Genomic DNA, 21,475 nt, shown 5'->3' on the forward strand with positions numbered 1-21,475 from the left:
AAAAAAAAAAAAAAAATAGCTTTTTACAGATATGAACATGTATAACTGTCAAATAAAATACTGACTAAACAGTTCATCAGTTTGGCAATTTAGAAGAAATATTCGTTATAATATCAGATAAAAAAAACTAAAAAAACACTGGGTCTTAAAGTTGGACACAAAAATGTCTGTTTTGTTCAAGATGTTAAGATATAGGTGCTCAAGGAAAACCTTGGCCTCTCCAGAACCACCACAGGTCTGAGGTACTGCAGCTGCTTAATAGCCAGGTCACCGCACCCTGTAAGGGCCTTGTCTAGGATGGAGCGCAGGTTCTGAACTGACGTGCAATCCCCCGTCATGGGAAGGGGCTTCAGCGGGGACGACCGGGCCCGTTTGCCGCGGCTAACAGCGGTGAGTCCCCTTTGGCTGTTCTCTTTCACAGAGCAGTTGCGTCTATACGAGTCACGGCGCCGAGGCACCGTCAGAGGCGAGTGAGCAGGCCGAGACACGCCTCCCTTGAACTCCTCGTCCTTGTTGGTGGTGTCCTGTATGAACTTCAGGAAAGACGACTCGAAGCCCATCGGTTTGTACGTAGCCAAGTCAAACGGACGCAGGGGAGGGCTGTGAGGCGGGGCATCCTTTGGATTCGGGGGGTGCTGCTCTGACAGTTCATTTTTACGTTTCAGCGGCTGGCGGGCTGGAGGGGAGGGCAAGGGCAGCGATATGTTTGTTGTTTTACCACCATCTTTTCCCGAAAGGTCCAGGAAGCCGCCATCAACAGTGAATTTGAGCGATGACGGTGGAGAGAGATCAACAGCAGAAGGGTTTGGGGGTTGTTGTTGTTGTTGCCTTAGCACCTCGTCCTCACCATGACCATTTGTTGCAGGCTCCTCAGTGTGCCCACTAGGCTCTCCATAGAGCAGGTCGTCTGCACCGACCAGGACGTTCCTCTCAGCAGGTGGCACCTCCTTGAATCCCAGAGGGTCGTGATCATCATCAAGGGTGTCTGTTTTGATGGAGTGCAGACTCATCGGCACCGACGGACCCCCGGCGCTCTCCGGTTCTGCCTGGTATTCCATCTTCAGGACACCGTTGGGCGCCCGTGTCATATCGGGCCGGGCAGACTTCCTCTGTATCAGCTCCTCTAGCTCCTCCGCATTGAACATCAGCTTGTCCTGGTTATCAACAAAACTCTGTGTTGCGACATTGTGGCATGTCAGGTAGTGACGCCGCATGCTACGCAACACTGTGACCACAGAGTCGCAGTCCAGCACCATGCAGGGGTAGGCCACACGCAGACAGCGGTCTTGGCACATCTGCAAGGCCTCCTCGTGGGAACGAAGGTCCAGATCTTCAAACTGTTTTTCTTTATAGAAGTCTTTTATAGTAGTCTTTTCAGGTGTCTCTTCAACACACTCTTCAGTATTCTCCTCTCTGTTCACGTCACCCTGAGAGTCTTTCCTAGACCTGGCATAGTGTCTCGGAGACTGCCTGAGGGGCAGCCTGGTGGCATCTTTCTCTGGGCTGGCGGAAGTAACGATCAGCTTCTTTTGGCATCCGCTGATCGACTTGTCCTTGTTTTGTGTGTTCTGAAGGCGCACTACGAGTGAGTCGTAGAACTTGCAGTGGGTGATAAGTACATGTTCTTTAAGTGAAGTGCGCTGGCTGAACACGCCCGAACAGCCCTCATACCCGCAGTGTAGCCGCTGGGCCGCCTGGTTCCGATGGTCGCTCCTTGTGTGTCGCATCAAGCTACTCTTCAGGTGGTAAGAGGCGTTACAGTTCGTATAGCTACACCTGAACTGTGGTACGGGCTCCTCGGAGAGCAGGGCAGGGCGTTTCAAAGTGCTGTGTGAATGATACTGGCGCTTGTGTCGCAAAAGACAAGAGGAGCTAAAGAAAGCCATTCCGCAGTCCTTGTGCTTGCAGAGGTAACGTTGCGGTTTTGAGGTGTCCTTCACAATTTCGCTGTTTTGATGCAAGTCTAGGTCCTCTTCCAGGGAGAGCTGAGAGCGGTTATAGCGATGTACCAACTGTAGATGGCGCACCAGGCCTCCCTGGCTGGCGAAGGCTGCCGCACAGTCCTTGACCACGCAGTGAAAGGGCTTGTTGTAATTGGTCAGGATATAGCACAGGTTCCCTTTGGCTACCAAGCGTCTGGTTCCTCTGCCCTCTCGCTCTCCTCCTCCGTCCTCGCTCTCCTCCTCCTCCTCTTCTTCCTCCTCTTCTTCCTCCTCCTCCTCCTCTTCTTCCTCCTCCTCCTCTTCTTCCTCACAGCGGTCTGGTGGAGGTGGAGACGGAGGGTGACTCAGTTTCTTACTCCTCTCTTCAGGCTTACCCAGTCCGTTTTCTCTTCTCTTCCTCATGCCAGCTTTCCTTTTTTGATACCTTTGCTGCCAGGAAGGAATGTCCTTTTTTTTCACTTTGAGAGACTCTTTTTTTAATGGCTGAGACTTTTTTTTTAGGGGGACTGTGCGCTTTCTGGGTACTGGGGCTTTACCCTCCTCCCGCCTTCTGAAAGCACAGCTCATCTGGTCCACCACTGCCTCATTGAGACCATGTGTCTGAAGATAATGGGACCTCAGGTCAGATTTCTCCCTGTGGCCCTTGAGGCAGATGTGGCACTTAAAGGGCTTAAATTTGAGTGACTTGAGGATCCCCATTCCTTTTGCTTTAGGCCTAGTGAAGTTATGCTTGTTCATGTAGTGGTAGATTAAGGTGCAGCTTGTCACACACTTAAAGCCACAGCCTTTCACCTCACATGCGTATGGTTTAGTTTTGGCCTGCAAAAGAAAGGGGTTTGTCTGATTACTCTCGGCTAGTTCCGTCTTCTGCAGTAATACAACTGGGGACTTGTTTATAAGAGCCTTGTGAATGGGCATGTGCAATGTAGTGGACCCCGAGTCTGGATTGGAGGGCTCACGCGGTCCGTTGTTGGAGCTGGAGGGACTCAGACTCAGCTGACTGAGCCCAATCAAAAGCTCTCTAAGTGGGTCACCGAGTGGGAGGCTTGTGGGGGCTGTCGTTACACTGTTTTTACCAGGTGAAGGACACGTTTTTTCTCTTTCTTGACTTAGTCCTTTACTTGGCTGGCAAGCTGAGAGTTCATCTACGTTCTTCTCTTTGCTCTGCTCTGTTTTGACCCTCGACCCTATCGAGTTCGATCCCTTCTCTTTGTCGTGTTTCTTGTGTTCCTTACTGTCTGACTTGAAGTGCTCTGGGTGGACACACTTCAGGTGCTTCTTAACATCTCTGGCTTTGTAGAAGGTCCTGCCACACTTTTCTAACCCGCAGGTGAACATTTTACCGTCGAAGCACACGGCTACTGACGTCAGATGTGAGGAAGAGGAGGCACTGCTGGTCGAGGAAGTGGTGGTGTTTTCTGCGTTGACCCCCACCTCAAGTACGGGCTTTGTATCAGATGACTTTTTGGGACAGGCCGTCTCCTCACTAATTGTCTCAATAAGTTTTCTTTTCGCTTTCCTCTGAGTCTCAAAGTCTTTCTCTGAGAATGTAATGTTGTGTGTGGATAAATGCTTAACAAATTCCTTTTTAGAAAAGTAGAACTTAGTGCAATCGGGGCTAGCGCAATTGTACGCCGCGTCACGGAAGTGCTGCGCCTCATGGTGGTACAACTGGCCCTGGTCACAGAAATTAACATTGCATCCTTTAAGATCACACTGGTAGGTGAGCTTAAACCCGTGGTTCTGCTTGTGTGCACCAAGTTCATTGGATGAGTTGAATCGAGCGCCACAACCAGTGACTGCACACATGTAAGGCAAGTCCCCGTAGTGGGAACGTCGATGCCTGCGGTGGTGGTAGGCAGACATAAAGTGGCGTCGGCAGAAAGCGCACTTTTCCCGCCTGTCCCTCATCTCGAAATAGTGTTTCACGTTCTGGTCCCCCTCGTGGTCAGACTTGACGTGCACGCTCAGATACTTGGAATGCTTAAATGTCTTTGCGCAGTGGGCGGAGGGGCATGTGTAGATGTCGCGGTTCTGCAGTTCAAAATGGAGGTTGATGTAGTCGAAGGTGACGTGCTCGTCATCCCACGGCCTCTTCTGTGTAGAATACTCCAACAGGTGTTCCAGAACGTCAGGGTCCTGGGTGGACTGGTAGTACATCAACAGGGACGGGTCAACAGCGATCTCACCTGGCTCCAAGTCATCCAGGTTATCCTCATCCTCATCCATCTCCTTCTCCAAATCGATCTTCTTTTTGACCTTTTTCTTTCTCTTGGGTGGCTTGATGTGTTCTTTCGAGTGTGTGATGAACTCCTTCCTGCAGTCAAATTTCTTCAAGCAGACGGGGCAGGTGTAGACATTGTTTTCGACGTGCCTCTTGGAGTGCTGCATGAGTTGGGTCTCAGTCACATATTTCTTACATATCAGGCAGAAGAACTTCTGTTTGCGTCCAGAGTCCAACTCAGAGTTACCCTTTTTGGCTGCTTTGGAGGGTGGTTTAATGTCACTTTCACTTTGTTGTTCATCCTCCTCCTCATGTCCGTTGACGCTGCAACTTGACCCATTTAATTCCTCTCCCAACACACTCGCTGACCCCCATCTCTCCTCCTTCACCTGCTGTCCTGGGTTATCCTCCTCTAGCCCATCCCTCTCCTCCTCTTCACCCTCCTCTTCACCACCCTCGTCCTCGTCCTCCTCCTCCTCAGGCTCAAGTCCAAGCAGCCTGATGCAGTGATGTTTCAGTGTCTTCCAGTCCCAGAACTCAGGGTCAAACGGCCAGTGGGCTTTAAGTGCCAGGAGCAGTTCGCAGCGGAGGGAGTTGGGAATGATGGCGTTTTCCTGGTCGTACTTCTGGTCGGGGCGCAGGTGGAGCTCCTGGAGGCTGCTGAAGGCCGCCTGGGAGGGGCCTAGGAGGAACTCTGTCAGCTGGCAGCCCCGTAACACTTCCAGGTCATCCTGTAGGAGGCTGGACACGGTGGTGCAGACAGATATCTTCATCTCTGCGTCCTCTTGCTTCGGAAGCTGGAGGGCTTTAACACACAGCTCCACAGACGAAGCAAGGCCCAGGTGCTCTGCCTGCAGGTGGAACAAAGAGAAAAAAAGGTTTAATGAAACATCAGAATCAGAATTGCTTTTATTATATCCAAGTACACAAGAGTCGAATTCCTCTGCTTAGGTTCTTCAACATTGGCTTTGCAGCAAGATACAAAATCAACAATAATAGAATAAAGTAAAATAAGTAAAGTAAGGTAATAAAGTGACAGTAGTCATACTACAGCGGGACCAGTCATACTGTAGTAGAAACAGTAATGCAAAATGCTCTACAATGTACACACTCGCATGTTATTACAATGTAGTTACATAGTGTTACAACTGAAGTATAAGGATAGGTTATTGCTTAGAAGTGTTACTTCTACTGCTGTATTTTCTCACCTCTGATTGGATGACGCGGACAAAGAAGAGCAGGTGGTAGACAGTCTTGGCGATGGCACCAAGCTGCAGGCAGCGCTCCAGCAGGGACTCCAGCGACGGGTCTATCCTCCTCTGGAGCTTACTCCACAGCAAGATCAGCTCCCTTCACAGCACACAGACACACGCATGAGAAAAGGCCTACATCAATCCAGATCAGATTCAACTACAGTGTTATTATTTGAGTTGCATTGAAGCCAAGATTAAGGTATCGGTCTGTCTGTGTGTGTGTGTGTGTGTGTGTGTGTGTGTGTTACACCTGGGCTACAATGCAGGTGAAATAACTGATGTGAAGACCATGCATTCTCTCCATTGTATCTGCATCCCTCCACCCGTCCCCACCCTAGTTTGGGTATTTGGGTGGATGACAGGCTCTCTTTTAGAGTGCATATTAAAAACCTAGTAAGGAAACTTACTTAAGAAAGTTTAGGCTGGGTTTTTATTATCGAAATAAGGCCTGCCTCAATTTAGCAGGTAGGGAAAACACTAGACACTGGGGACCTTATTTACATGTATGCTGCCTCCTCGACACTTCTCTGCCTAGACTGTGTCTATCACAGTTCTCTATGCTTTATATCACTATATTATATCACAACTCATTGTCCCATAAACATCACTGTGTACTTTATGACCTGGTTTCCTGGCCATCATTAAGCCTAAGGCAGGGGTCACCAACTACATTTGTCCAAGCGCCAGAATTTTTCGAAGCATGCACTGTGGGGGCCGGACTCATATTTATTTATTTTATTTAGGCATAATTAGCATACTATTGTTTAATATTTTCACTTTCTTTCAAAATGTATGTTATTAATGGCTTATTATCAGTGTTAACAGACTCCTGACACCTATACTGCAGCCAGCCACCAGGGGGCGATCAAGATATTTAGGCTTCACTTCATTGTAATAATTTTCAGTTATCAATCAAGAAAAATGTCACTCTCAAAGAACCTGAAGCGTAAAATTCACGTGGAAAACCGGAGCTTTAATGAGGAATGGACTGACAAGTACGCATTCATCTTGCCAACATTTAGTAAAGCAAAACCTGTATGCCTCATCTGCACTGAAACGGTAGCTGTTGAAAAACAATACCATCTTCGCTGTTACAATTACACAAGGCATGCAGCTTTCAGAGAATCATACCCTGAGAAGTCATACCCTGAGACCCGTCGCAGAAACATTGCAAGCTTAAAAGCTGGATATGGACATGCCATTGGAATTATTAGCAGAACGTTATCTGAACGAGAGGGCAACTAGTGCATCTCTCCTGGCTGTCTGGGTTCTACAAGCATAACAAGCCATTTACCTCATTCATTTTTTGACTGAGAAGTTAGTTGTTATTTAAGTCACTATAATGTGCATGTGAAAAAATTGCCTATAACACGAAATGTTAAACAAGAGCATGTGAAAAAAAAATAAAAATAATTAAATGAGATCTATGAGTTTGTCCCCATTCTTGCATGCGAATAGGCGCTACGTCTGCCGCATTCCATTTAAAAGACGGGAATTAGTTTCAGCTTTGCTACTGCTATTTAGATGCAAGGTTACAGCTTTGTGAATGAGTTAGGTCTGAATCGTCCTGCATTGGAAGAACTATATATGCTATGGCCGCGTTCGTAAATTCGCTCTGAGAGAGTCAGAGCGTCCACGTGACTGCCTGTAGTCCAATCAAATTACTTAATTTCAAGACGTTGAATCCAGTGTGCGCTCCGATGAATTTACGAACGCGGTCTATATGTTCTAAACGGTATTTCCCTCCTCACATTTTCTGAATTAATTAATATTTAAAAAACATAAATATTCCACAGGCCCGGTGGGAAGCTTTGGTGGGCCGCATTTGGCCCGCAGGCCGCCTGTTGGTGATCCATGGCTTAAGGAGACAGCATCATTTACAAATGTTTACAAAGCCATACTGGGCAAACTCCCTTCATATCTATGTAATCTCATATCACTCACCTACAGCTGTCACTAGATGGTTGCTCTACCAGGTACCCATGATTTGCTTAGAACTTGCCAGAGCAGCTTTCTCTTGTTTTGTGCCCTGGTCATGGAATAACCTCCAAAACACACTACAGCTTAATAACCTAACTCTCCCTGGGAGAGTTCAAAGCTCTGATTAAGAAATGTGTGACAGAAGAGAGATTTCTAATATGCATCTGTTGTTCCTTGTCTGTTTCTATTGTGCTTTACTCCCCAATTTCATAACCTTGTACTTTTGTACTTTTTTGTTTTGGAGCCTTGTTCTCCCTTGAAAAAGAGATGTTAATCTCAAGGTTAAAATAACCTCCTGGTTAAATAAAGGTAAACAATAATATTTGAGTTGCATTAAAGCCAAGATGTCTGTGTGTGTCTGTGTGTGTGTAACCTGGTCTACAATGCCAGTCAAATAGCCAATCCCCTGAGGTGGACCAGTGTCTCCCCAGTCCCCTGAGGTGGACCAGTGTCTCCCCAGTCCCCTGAGGTGGACCAGTGTCTCCCCAGTCCCCTGAGGCGGACCAGTGTCTCACCAGGAGCAGTAGAGGGCCTCCTGCTGCAGCTGCTGTGTCAGGAAGGTGGTGCACAGGATGAAGGCTGTGTTCTCATCCCCTTCCGTCTCAAACGTGCACGTGATTTCCAGCACATCCTTACAGTCCAGTCTGGAGATCTGTGACAGACACAAACAAACAGAGAGAGATTAGGCCAAATCATGCAAAGCACCAAAGGGAAAACTGTTTCAGTACTCAAATTTCCTTCCATGACCGCCTGACAGCTGTCGGTAACAACGACATATTATGAGAACTGAGCAAAGAGAAATGAGGAAGTCTTTATCAGAGGAGGACAGATGTCAGAGATGTTATTACAACACTAGACGGATGTGATATTTTACATACTGTTACACCGTCCTCAAAGGACTACTGCTAAAAATGACTTTGTGTGGGGCTGGTGGAAGGTGTCTTTGCTCCATATATTTAACCTACATTGAACATTTTAATTATTTATGTGGTGACTGCTATAATGTATGACATTTAGCCTTAACAATCATTTAAACCCCCAATCACAGGTTGACCAACTAAACTAAACAGTTGGACAGCATAATATGATAGCTTAATAAGAAGCATCACATGCTGCATTAGTAATATAACTTTGTCTCATGTCCTGTCATACACACGCACACACACACACACACACACACACCTCCATGATGGCCTCCTCACTAGGCAGCAGCTGGCAGAGCAGAGAGACGTAGGTCTGGCGGAAGGAGGCCTGGTTGGTGAGGAGGCTGCATCCAGTGCAGGCCTTGGCCAGCACCACGGCCTTGGGCAACTCCCCCATCTTCTCCAGGTGTTTTAACCGCAGATCCATGAAGCCCTCGCCCTCCATGGTGATGTAAGCATCAACTACAGGAGAGGAACAGAGGAACCGACAGACGCTCAGCCCAGTGATTGGTTGACACCAACATTTAAAAGTTCTGAATAACTCACCAACTGCCAAAGCATTCCGGAACACTCGCCGCCGAGAGTGCCAAGTGTTTTATGTGGTTTATTTACCCAGTAACAACACTTTGGCTATAAAAATAGGTAATTGTTTCGCATTTTTGCCAAATAAAGTCACCCACCCTCAGCGCTTTAGAATGCTGACAATTAGGACGACTTTATTTCACCCTCGGCACTAAATTAGTTAAGGGGCACCTTGTTAAAAACATGAATCAACTTATGGAATTGTGTCATGTTGATGTTCTGCTCCATTCAGTAAGCTTGGACTCACTATCACTATCCACTACTTCCTTGTGTCCTCTCATCATGGTAGCAACACTCACCTTCCTCTCTGTTCGTGGGCTGGCCAGTGAGGAGGGCGCTGAGGGCGGGGTTACTCCAGGCCCCGCCCTCTCCTGTGATCTGGAGCAGGGCTTGCAGGTCTGTGCTGCCAGAATCAAACAAGGCATCATGGGCCACCTGCAAAGCCCCACACACACACACACACACACACACACACACACACACACACACACACACACACGGTTCAGAAGGGTTGAAAACCTCTCTTCAGGCTATATCGTAACTGTCCCTCCTAAAGACCTCTTCATCCCAACTACCCCCTGTACAGTTTCTCAACTGTATTAAATTAAAAAAGATAATTCTTCCTTCTTCTAGCATTGTGACTGGTCTTAGCATAGATTTTTTTTTCTTATGACGACTGATGGATAGATGATTCACTTACATAACAAAAGTCACTATGGACAAAGGCGTCTGATGATAAATGCCAAAAATGTAAATGAAAGTGCAACTCCCTGAGGGTTGAAGTAACGTAGCATATTAAAGTAGCGATGCAGATTCTTCAAGGACATTCTCACCAAGATTCCCCAATCTCCAAGGACATTCTCTTGATCCTCGCCTGCACTCCCAAATAACTAAACTCTCTCAAAAAGAAAAAACCATCCCTTCTCCAACCAGCACGCTATTATCCTTTACATTATAGCCTCCGTCCCTCTGAAGCGCCTTCCTCTCATTCAGGGTTCTCCACAGGAGAATAGTGTTTTTGAACAGCTTGGCGTTGGATCGCTGATAATTAGCCTTGAAAGCTTCACAGCGTGGCACAGCGCCAGTCTCACATTCTTTAGGGAGAACCCTGCTCATTACATCCTGTTCCCTTGAACCTTAATTCCCTCGTTTTCCAATGCCAAAATCCTGCTGAATCCCCATGCTTTACCTGCACAACACGGTGGAACTGGAGCCAGGCATCGTATGGGATGTCGTTCTCAGGCACAGATAGTAACAGCTCAAAACAGCTCCTGCAGAACAACGTTGTAAAACATAACAATGTTAACAATGTTTTTTTTTACATTGTTTGGCTGATGCAACACACACACACGCGCACGCACACACGCGTGCACACACACACAGACACACAGACACAGACACACACCCGTGACCCCCACACACACACACCCCCACACACACACACCCCCCACCCCCACCCCCACCCTATAAACATGCCATACGTATTGACTCACAGTGCTAGTCTCTTTAGCACAAGGGCGACGTTATCAGAGTCAGCTGTGAGGTGTGGCCTGGCCGCGGCGAAGCAGTTGATGGACAGGCAGTAGACCTCCAGGAGGAGGAGGCCGTGCTCCACAGAGTTCCTGCTCCCAGCATAGTGCATCAGAGCCTGGGGAGGGCGGGGGTGAGAGGGGCGTGACAGTCACACAGGAGAGAAGTCACACATTGAGCATATGAGGGTAATAAGCAGATACTAGAACTTTATTCTATTCATTGAAAATCATCAAAACATTTGATCACACTTCACTTTAGGTTCACCCCACCAGTGTAGTAATATTTAATATTCTACATTGAACTGTTATATTTTAATTTGTTTTAAAAACTGTTAGAATAACATGCTGTAACCCCTGGTCAATGTGACATTCAATTACAATTGCACTACTGCTGTTTACAAATACTACTATTGCACATACCATATATTTGCACATTGCACATACCTCCTTTGATATAGCCATTATTTATACATCTGTACATACCATACTGTACATAGCTACCTTAACTGTACATAGCTCATAACTGTATATACCTCTAACTACTGTACTTGCCATACTGTACTTACTGTCATGTTTTTATAGCACTATTTGCACTTCTTAGTTAGATACTAAACTGCACTTCTTTGTATTGTACTTGAACTCTGCAATGACAATAGAGTTTAATCTAATCTAATTAGTCAGACTGCAGAATGTTAACATAACTGCCTGTCTCCAGTTGATGTTACAATTGCTAAAAGACAGTCCAAACAGTTTCTAGCCTTGGGGGGGGGGCAGTCCTCAAGTAGGGCTGGGCAAACGATCAACATTTTTTTTCTCGATAATCGTAACGAATTAACGATCAATCAATAAGCTTTTTTTTAATTTAAAAAAATAAAAATAAAAATAACAAAAAAAAAATAGGGTAGAAATAACAAGCATGTTTTCCTTGGGGAAAAAAACTTTATTTGTGTTGCTATTGCAGAATTGCACAATGCACACATTCATTCGTTCACATTAACTAGACACTACAGTCAGATAACAATCCTCTTAAACAAGGCAGTGAGTAGCCTAAATTGTTTAACTTAAAAACACATTTTACATTATAAATAAAAATATAGAAAATAAGTAACTCACCATAGGAGCAGTAAAAAAACAGTTACTCACAAATAGGAGGATGACTGAAAACGTTAGTGTCCTTAAGAGCGTCCAGCTTAACTTAAATTTAAACTCCAGCGAGAGACTGTAGGCGGCAGGCCTACTGGTTCTTGTTCAAAAAGATGATCATGTTAACATGTTCAGGGGTGAGAGACGAACGCAATCTGGTGACAGTTAGGCCAGCCGCAGAAAACACTCGCTCCGAGGGCACCGAGGTTGCGGGGATGCAGAGGTAGGTCCGCGCTAATTTAGCCAACCGAGGAAACCTTCTTTCGTTTAATTTCCACCAGTCAGTTGGGTCGCAGTTCAGGCCCGCAGAAGGCTCCCTCAGAAAGGTGCAAACTTCGGTTTCGATGGGGATGTCAGCAGCGCCTGCTGCGTATTGCTCCCCGAGGAGCTGTGCCATGGCGCTGACCGGAGCAGGTGCTCCTGCTGGGGCTCCTTCGTCCTCCTCAGAGTCGGGCGGCATGGCCTCATCTACTCCAGCCAGTGGGATAGGGCCTTCCATCTCCACTGACTGTCCAAGTTCGAGCAGTTTGTTCTTTGCGGTCTCTCTCTGTGCATCCGTAAGAAAGGGCAGGTGTTTATAACGTGGATCCAACATTGATGAGATGATGGGTGCGGATGACACCAACTCCTCAGATTCGACCTGAATAAATAATGAAAAAGAATAATCAATTGGCAAATCAGAAAAAATGGCAACGCTGTACTGATTCAGGAAAAGGCCTACAATTTTTAACCCTACCTAACACATACCTTCATTCGGTGGCTGAGGGAAGACCGCACTTTGGCCTTGAATTCAGCGCATCTGGCCCCGTCATTTTCATTACGCAGGAGATGGGTGTTGAGGAGGCTGTAACATTAGGCAAGACATGTTTATTTTTAAAGTGGTAAAATACTGTTTGTTTTTAAAGCATTTCATACACAAGGTAATTCAAATAAATGCTTTATATAAAACTAGATAAAAGTTACATAGTAGTAGCCTAAGTTACAAAATTAGGAAGGGAGATAAAAATATATTTAATACCTGTAAGTGACTGGATACGTGTTGGAAATGGAGACCTCCTTCTCGCCAGACATGACCGTGGTTGCAGTCTTCAGGGCCTTCAGCACGGGCTGCGTTTCCTCCATCAGTTGCCAATACTCATCCTTCAGCTCCAGGACCCTGCCGTCCTGTAGCTTGGTCACCGTGCGATCTGACAGGACAGCTGCAACAGCCCATCGCTGCTCCTTGAGTCGGTCGAACATGTCGCATACGCTGTTCCATCGGGTTTTACACGATTGTATAAGCTTATGTGCTGGAAGGCCCATCTGCTCCTGTTTCTTCTGGAGCGCTTTGGTCGCCACAGTACTGTGGTTGAAGTGGCTCACGAGTTTGGCAGCGGCAGAGATGACACGATACAAGTACAGTGCAAAACCATCATGTATTGCTAGCTGGAGGGTGTGGGCGAAGCATGCTACGGAAATCCAGTTGACTCGGCCGGGTCTGTTGGCAGCAACTATATTTGCTGCGTTGTCGTGGACGCATGCAATAACGCGGCCTTCGATGTTCCACTGGGCTACAGAGTAATTTAGCTTCTCAGCTAGGACGTCAGCTGTGTGGCGACTGGGCAGACTTTCAGTGACCAGGACGGCTGAGACAATTTGCCAGTCTTCTCCGATGAAGTGAGCAGTGATTGTTATGTAACTCTCTGTATTGAGTGCCGTCCAGCAATCGGTAGTTATGGCAACCATGTTGCTATCTACTGCTAGCTTCTTTAGCAGGTGCTGCTTCGACTCCTGGTAGCGCATTTCGATGCGCCTGGTTATGGAACATCGCGATGGAACAGGATATGCTGGCTCGACTATTTGCATCAGCGCACGAAATCCTCTACCCTCGACAAAACTGAGCGGCAGAATATCTGTTTCAATTAATTTGCAGATGGCCATCGTTATTTTCTCCTCTCGTTGTGCATCACACCTCCCGCGTATAAGATGAGGCATGATGGAGGGCTGAGAAGTACAAGGTAGCGAAGGAGCAGTCAGGGTCGGGTGTACGGCTTGCAGGTGGTATTTCATCGGGGTCGTCGTCGTATTATATTTATAGGTCACTGCGCAGTGTTTGCAATGAACGAGGTCGCCTTTCAGATCAAAATGCTCCCACACCAAGCTTCGTTTCGCTCACTTCGCCATTTTCCAAGCAGTGTGTGTTCCAACAGTTTACCGCACAGCTGATTAATCAATTAAACATGCAAGGTGCCTTTCAGGAAGTAGTGGAGATCGTGCACCTATTACTGGAGGTCAGGTTACACCAACGTACGGGAACTTCCGTCATGCCGTACTGCGTTGTGAAATTCAATGCGAAGGCAAATGCAAAGTTCATTTCTCACACATAACGTGGACAAACTAATTTCCATTATTATTATTATTATTAAAAATATATATATATAATAATAATAATATTAACGATTATCGAGCAAAATATTTTGTGATCGACCAAGACCTTATCGATCAATTAATCGATCATCGATCATTGATGCCCACCCCTATCCTCAAGCAAATTTATTTTTCTAACCTTGGAGCCAAACATTTTGCATCCAGTCTGACAACCAGTTATGTAAACATCTTGCAGGTTATGACAGGGCTTGACGCTTACCTTTTCCCCAGGTAGCACTGTGCTACCATGTTGAAATATTTAGTAGCACACCAAGAATTTCAGTAGCACAATGAAAATTGTGCAATTTTCGTCAACAACGACAACAAATTATCATAATCATAACATATCAAAATGATCATAACCGGCTCTTGGCCGTAATAAAAATGGAGACTCACACAATGTAAAGGGGAAGTAAGAATATTAATTTCAGTTGGCCCACGGTTCGGTATGAACCTCGGTTTTTGGGTCACGGTTCACGGTTCGTGTTTATTTTTTAAATGCTACTATTTATTTACAAACTTACTTTATTTTGCTTATACTTATGGAACTTTAACATTTAGACACATTCCAGAATATGACTGGTAAATTGTATCATATAAATATATATAAACAAAACACTTTCAAATGTAAAAAAATTACATAAACACTTTCAAATGTGACGTGTTGTGGATTGGAACTACGGATCATAAGCTTTCAAATGATGTGTCATACATTGAAATCCGAAAAAAGATTAAGTTAGAGTCATTTGAATGTTGTTAGACGTCAGGCACATATAGGGTTAACCTCTTTGTAATGAAACCGGAAGCAGACGCTGCTAGCAGCTAGCGGCTAACAAAACACAGCGCTACGAACTATGAGAGCTGTATCCCATATACACATTATGCGCATTTTAAGCGCATATAGGACTCGCGTGAAGCATTTCTGCGACACGCGTTTCTGTTCACTGTTTTCATTCCCTCATCGCTTATACACATAAGTTTGACTGCGCATTACAGTAGTTCAGCTGTCTTTTAGTCGCACTGGTGCGATTGAATGTATTTCCAAGTCGCACAGAAATATATTCACTCGCAAATGCGACCAAAACAGTCGCACTGTCGAGCCCTGGGTTATGAGCTATAGTCTATTTCATAGTGTATTAAGAATGGAGTGGCGATTTTTAGCACGGCATTTCTGGAGGGGCAGTTTTGTATGACGTCACCATCACAAAAAATAAAGGTAGTCTACAGCAGGCATATGCTATGGACTGCGCTGTGAGCACCAGGGAGCAGAAAGATTTCAAAACTGAACACACTTCATACGCGTCCGCGTTCCACAGCACAACACAGAACACTACATTGAGGTTGCCTACACTGCAACAAAGAAAAAAGATGAGACAGACACGTGTCTTCAATAACTTGCATGCTTTAAAAATACAAGCATACGGCACAGTGATAACTTGTAGGAAAGTTGTATCAATTGTATTTCTTTAAATGTCAAATAAATATCATCAGACCAGGACATACTGATCCTCATCGGCCTGTTTGTTGTGCTCCGCGATATGCACCATATAGATGTGCCTAGATGTTGAGCTGCCCCAGTAAATCCAGCTTCATGGCACAATTCATATGGGACGCACAGCTTTAATGCTTCGCTGTTCTTTCTGATAGATGTTTAATGTTTTTGAATCCAGCCAATGCCCAAACAGTCTCCACCAAAAAGCATACAGGGAAACAGAACAGTGCATGTTTCGAGGTGCTAGCAGTTAGCAATCTCCTTTTGTCAAACCGCTCCTCTTTGAACGTACAGGTTGATATATGGTATTCTATTTTTCTGTAATGATTCTATACTTTTATAATGTTAAGTAATTTTTTCTATGCTGTATTTTAACTAAACAATACTAGTGCAAGTGTCAGCTTTGTTAGCAGTATCACAAAGGGTCATGGGGTAATATGAGGCTCTTGACTCCTGTAGAAACAGGAGCTAAGTCTTGTTTCTTCCAAGTTCCAATAGTCTGAACTTGACCTGAACTTTCTGTAGCCTGACATGTTCTTGAGATTCAGTATCTGCTTCCTCTTTGAAAAGGACACCAAGGCTGCCCTTGGTCACTTTACCCCCAGCCTGAAGCAGGACCAAGTCTCCTGGTCTGTGTGGCACTAAACGTTTTATATCAAACTTCTCTTCCAACGGCAAGGTACTAAACCGCACGGTCAACAAATAATCTACACGATTCATTGTAAGGCAGCCACTAGCCAGCATTAGATATACACCTAAGGTAGATCAGATATACACCTAAGGTAGATCAGATATACACCTAAGGTAGATCAATTGAATTGCTTTGTGGTTATTTCCTGCCACCTCAGGCCATGTTAACAACATTGGCGTTTAATATTTTTTCGCCACCTGTTGCTAGGTAGAATTCATTGGGGCAGAAACATTTCTGCCCCTTCACCCAATATAATTTGCGGGAGGTTTACCCTGCTTACTAGTGATGCTCCGATCTGATCGGCGCCGATCGGTATCGGCCGATATGGCCTTGATTGGTTTTGATCGGAGTTCTCAAAACGGCCGATCAAACACGACCGATCAGTTAACAAAATGGCGTCGCCAGTCTGGAAATATTACACAGTGTCGGAAAGAGACAACAAATATGCAGTTTGTAATGTCTGCGCAAAAGAAATTCCTCGCGGAGGAACGCACGCAAGGACTTTCAATACCACGAATATCATACGGCATTTGCTGCGTTCGTCGATTCGCTCCGAGAGCGCCGAAGTGCACACTGGGCTCGACGTCATAAAGGGACCGAGTGCTTTGATTGGACGAGAGGTGTTCCACGAGTGCTGGTCAGAGTTCCAGCGCGACTTCACGAGCGTAGTGTAGGTAGTGTTCAGCGACGTCATGTGACCCCGCGAGCAGGAAGTCACTAAGCTAGACTAAGGTCCATAGCAACAACAACTAGGGATGCTCCGATCTGGATTTTTGGGGCCGATACCGATCACCGATTTTTTTCCTCAAGATCAACCGATACCGATACCGATACCGATTTTAAAAAAAATACATAACTGTAGGCCTACTGACTGGATAGCCTACATATTTTTTGCTTTTTAGACAAAAGTTTTGATCCATTAGGCACCAAGCAAACGCAGACCCATTTTTATGGCATAGTAAAGGTCTGGCCTATCACCCAGTTAGGGCCTGAAGCCCAAGTCAGTCGATATGGCTGTATAAAACACATCATAAACGTGGCCTTCATGGTTTACATACTGTTACGTCCTCCTATGTTTTCTGTTCAGTTATCTGTCTTCCCCAGGAAAATGTAAAAAAAAAAAAAAAAAAAATCGGTTTTTGCGATCGGCCATTTTTGCCGATCACCGATCGAGTCATTTGGAGTGAAATCGGCCGATTTAAATCGGTGGCCGATAAATCGGAGCATCCCTAACAACAACTATTAGCGCGAGAGTTTTAGGTCTTTCTCTGTGCACCTTGCACAAGTGTAGATAGCGAGCGACTTTTCAGCATAGCAGGACATATTTGAGATGTTAAGAGGAACAGGCTGAGTGCCAAAAACGCTGAGATGCTTGTATTTCTCAAGGCTAATCTGCCAGTGATGCTGCTTAATCAGAAGTAAGGTTTGAGTCTGAAATCTCCTTAGGTGAAATGTTTTGTTTTTTTGTTTTATTGATTATTGCTGACTTGCTGTCTTATCTCCTCCTAAATATGACTTGAAACTGACTGACTTGAAACAGTATTTTATATTTGGCTATAGCCTGTTTATGTTGCAGTTTAGTTTGGGTATGTTTATTGTTCCTCAGGAAAGCTACAGTATAAGCTCCAAGTTCTCTAAGAGCCCCTAGTTCCTCTCATTCGAGTGGAATGTTGCACATTTGATGTGACAGTGTACATTTTATTTATTATGATTTTTATTTTCACATTTTATTTGTTTTTCCTGAAGTAAGCTACAGGTGGTTGTGAATTCAATAAAACAGATGGTTGTCAATTCATGATACTTTCTCATCTCCTAATTTCATTTGAATACTTAATATACAATGTCAATGGTGTTAAGAATAATTAAAAACATAAATAATGCTACCCAATAAATAGAATGCTTCAATTGCCATTTTCGACGCTGTGATCGGTGATCGGTGATATCGGATCGGCAGATCACTGATTCCAGTGATCGGTGATCGGTGATCGGCACCAAAAACCCTGATCGGAGCATCTCTACTGCTTACGCCAATCATGCTCACGGTCCCCTAGCAACGATGGGGCAGAGTGCTCCGCTGCCCCACAGCAGGGAGATAGCACAGGGTGCGCAGTCCACGCCGTGAGTACGTACAAACACACAAACTAGAGAAATTACTCAAACAACACTATAAGGATTGTGTGTCAAGTTTATTATACTTATACACACCAATTTCACTATTGAATCACTATTTTGTATCAACTATAAAATACATGTTGCCACAACGATCAGATTTCACGAGCATCTTGCACCATAGTGCCCCTAATGTAAAAACGCCAGTGTACAAATGTACCCATCTTGTTATTAGAGTAATTGCAGTGTTATTACACAGATGAACTTGGAGTACAGTGATACATATTTTTTTTTAAATAAATAAGAAACAAGTTTTAAACTAGGGCTGCAACAACGAATCGATGAAATCGATAAAAATCGATAATGAAATTCGTTGGCGAAAAATTCCATTAACGATTCGTCGGGTCTTGTTCCATAACAAACCTACTTCCTGTTGACGCACGCCACGCTGTCTTGCTGAGCCGCCGCGGCGGCTACATTTAAATCATGGCGGAGGCGGAGAAAACGTCTCGACCGAAATAGTCACATTAAAAGCTACCCTCAGCAGGGTAAGTTATACGAGTTTAACGTTGGCTGTACCCATGCCATACGTTGCGTTTTGAAGTGAGGATCATTCGTTTCACTGGCACAGCTGTAGGCCTAAGTTAGTTCTTCTCGTTTATCTAATAGATTCTCCCTCTTAATGACCTATTGTATTTTTAGCTTGCTATTCGCATTCTATGCCTTCAGCACCGGAGTATGCTCATAGTCACTTGTATTAGTAAGGAGATGCACTTGTGAGTTCTGGCGAAGCGTCAGCTAAATGACTGTAATGTAATGCGATAGCCAGTGAGCGTTTGCTCGCATTCATGAATTCAATATTGCATGACAAGTGTATTTAGCTAGCTGGCTAACGTCAGTGGTAGAGCAGGGTGATAAGCTAAAGGCTAGCTAGTGGTAGCCTACCAAGCTACCCGTGAGTTAGAGTGAGGCACTGACTGTAGCCTAGCCTATTGTATGGAGTGAGAGGACACATTGCATTGTTTTGGAGCATATCTGTTATATAAAAACATTAGTGTCTTGTCTGTAGCCTATATTGCACTTTGGGTTACTGACCTTTACATTAAGCAAAGTTATTACCTAAAACAATGCATGTATTGAGCTAGAGTTCAACTACTTTATTGAAACAATCTACAGCCATAGTCCATGGCCTGTTGTTAAACCTATTTGATGTAGCAAAGCCTTTTTTATTTATATTATTTATAATTTTTTATTAATACACATGTATATGTATATGCCTGGCTGATTTAGAAAACATAAAATAACATTTGCAAAATAAATCGTTTCCCCCCCCATTTGTATGCGATTAACCGGAAAAATAATCGGCAGATTAAACGATTATCAAAATAATCGTTAGTTGCAGCCCTATTTTAAACACTTAAAAACAAGAAAAACAATTGGCTTAGCTACAGTTACTAAAACCATCTATTTGTTCACTTTTGATTGCCCAAAAAAATCAGTTGACTGACAAACAAAAGAGATCAGACAGGTTTTTCCAGAGGAGAATGGTGAACAACACTACAGAACAGATGCCTCTCTGCTTAACAGGGGTTCACTTCCCAAGAGTGAACATGTCTAGGAGGGGGTACCCCCTGATTGATCCCTGCTTGCCCTCTGTCTTGGTGTCTCCTCCTGATTAGACCGGGGGGAACAGTCTTGATAAGGGGTACCTAGAGAACTGCTGTGGAGGCCCACCACCCACCCACACACACACACACACACACAGCTATATTTATCCTCAGGTCTAAATGTGAGTCTTTCCTCCAGAGACTGACTTCACCCTGCACTTCCTCCCTTAACACAGCGAGCCTGGGTATCTTTAACATGCAAAATGCTTCCGATTAATGTGTCACAAGCCATAATGTTTATATCCTTTTTCTATTTGGGTGATTATTTGCTAATGAAGCACCTGTCTAAGGCCGTGAGACAGTTTCCCTCCAATTCCAAAATCCGTATTTCTCCCTAGGCTGAATCTGATCGATATGAAATATGTCTGATCGATATCTGCAATATGTCTGATCGATATCTGCAATATGTCTGTAATGACATCTTCACATAACGTCGTATAACCCTAACCCTTTTACAAGAAGGACACGGGAAACCACGTTGTTGACATCAACAACATTTCCACCTCCTCTGGGCTTTGTCTCTGCTGTGTCATGGCAGAAACAGTTGACAAGTGAAAACTCGCCATCAAAGGAAACCCAGGTGTGGAATTGCGACAAATAACGGTTAGGCCAATGAATGAATGAATGAATCATTAATTGAGAACAGAAGTTGCAGGCCTTTCAGTTCACATCAAAGCCTTGAGCAAGATAAACAAAAACGCCCCGCCCCACAACCTTATTTCTAATGTTTTCACTGACATGTAACAGAAGCTACAGGAAAGTAAACCTGGCCACAGTGACTAAGATGAATGATTAAATGATCATGAAGCACAGGGTATGCCAAACTCGAACCACGAGCCAAAATCCCTCTTTAAATGGCGAGCTAATGTGGCTAGCAGGCTGCTATGAGACACCAGGACTGCAAGCAGACGTATCAGTCACACAGCTGCTAAATGATAGCTTGATAAGCTGATAGCTTCTAATGCTGCAGGTGCCTAGTGTTTATAAACATACACACTGGGAAATTACACCCAAAAACACATGCATAGCATAGATAACGTATTAAATGCCCAGTCTCCATCGCAGCTAAGCAGCTAGCCAGCGTAGCTAACTCCACGCTAGCTAAATAACTGCCTATATGTTTTTGAAAAAAAAAAACATTGCTTAGTTTCGGTTTTGCACGGTTGGCTAACCTGGCAGAAGTTGTCGCAATATTCGCTGGATGATATTTCACAAATCTCTTGTTGTCGGAGTTCTGTTTCGAGGGACCTCATCTCGGCTAACAAGCTTTCCATGGTCGTGTCCTCCTCCTCGCCCGCGTTGGACGGCCGATTCCTCCAGTCGGGCTCTGCTTCGACACGACCGGCCGCCATCTTCACTCTCCGCCACGGCGCGTATGCAAGGCGTTCGTTAGGGTGCGTTCGTGAATACGCTCTGTCCAATAGGATCAGCACTCATGGAATGCCTCTTGTCCAATCAAATGACTCGGTCCCCTTTATGCCTTTGAACCCATTGTGCGCTCCGACGCTCTCAGAGAGAGTTTACGAACAC

General features: G+C 44.9%; 1 protein-coding gene across 1 annotated transcript; it reads right to left on the reverse strand.

The window, feature by feature from the left end:
* Window positions 1-32: 32 nt before the first annotated feature.
* rlf (RLF zinc finger) lies at window positions 33-21,297 on the reverse strand (the record flags this gene model as incomplete). Its single annotated transcript, XM_080533023.1, has 8 exons — window positions 33-5,018; window positions 5,376-5,517; window positions 7,916-8,052; window positions 8,583-8,785; window positions 9,205-9,340; window positions 10,095-10,176; window positions 10,399-10,553; window positions 21,118-21,297. 8 exons carry the CDS (start codon window positions 21,295-21,297, stop codon window positions 177-179), a joined length of 5,877 nt encoding a protein of 1,958 aa, XP_080389149.1. The 3' UTR covers window positions 33-176.
* Window positions 21,298-21,475: the final 178 nt, after the last annotated feature.

This window comes from Nansenia antarctica (genome assembly GCF_963989245.1).
Source record: "Nansenia antarctica genome assembly, chromosome: 1".
NCBI lineage: Eukaryota > Metazoa > Chordata > Actinopteri > Argentiniformes > Microstomatidae > Nansenia > Nansenia antarctica.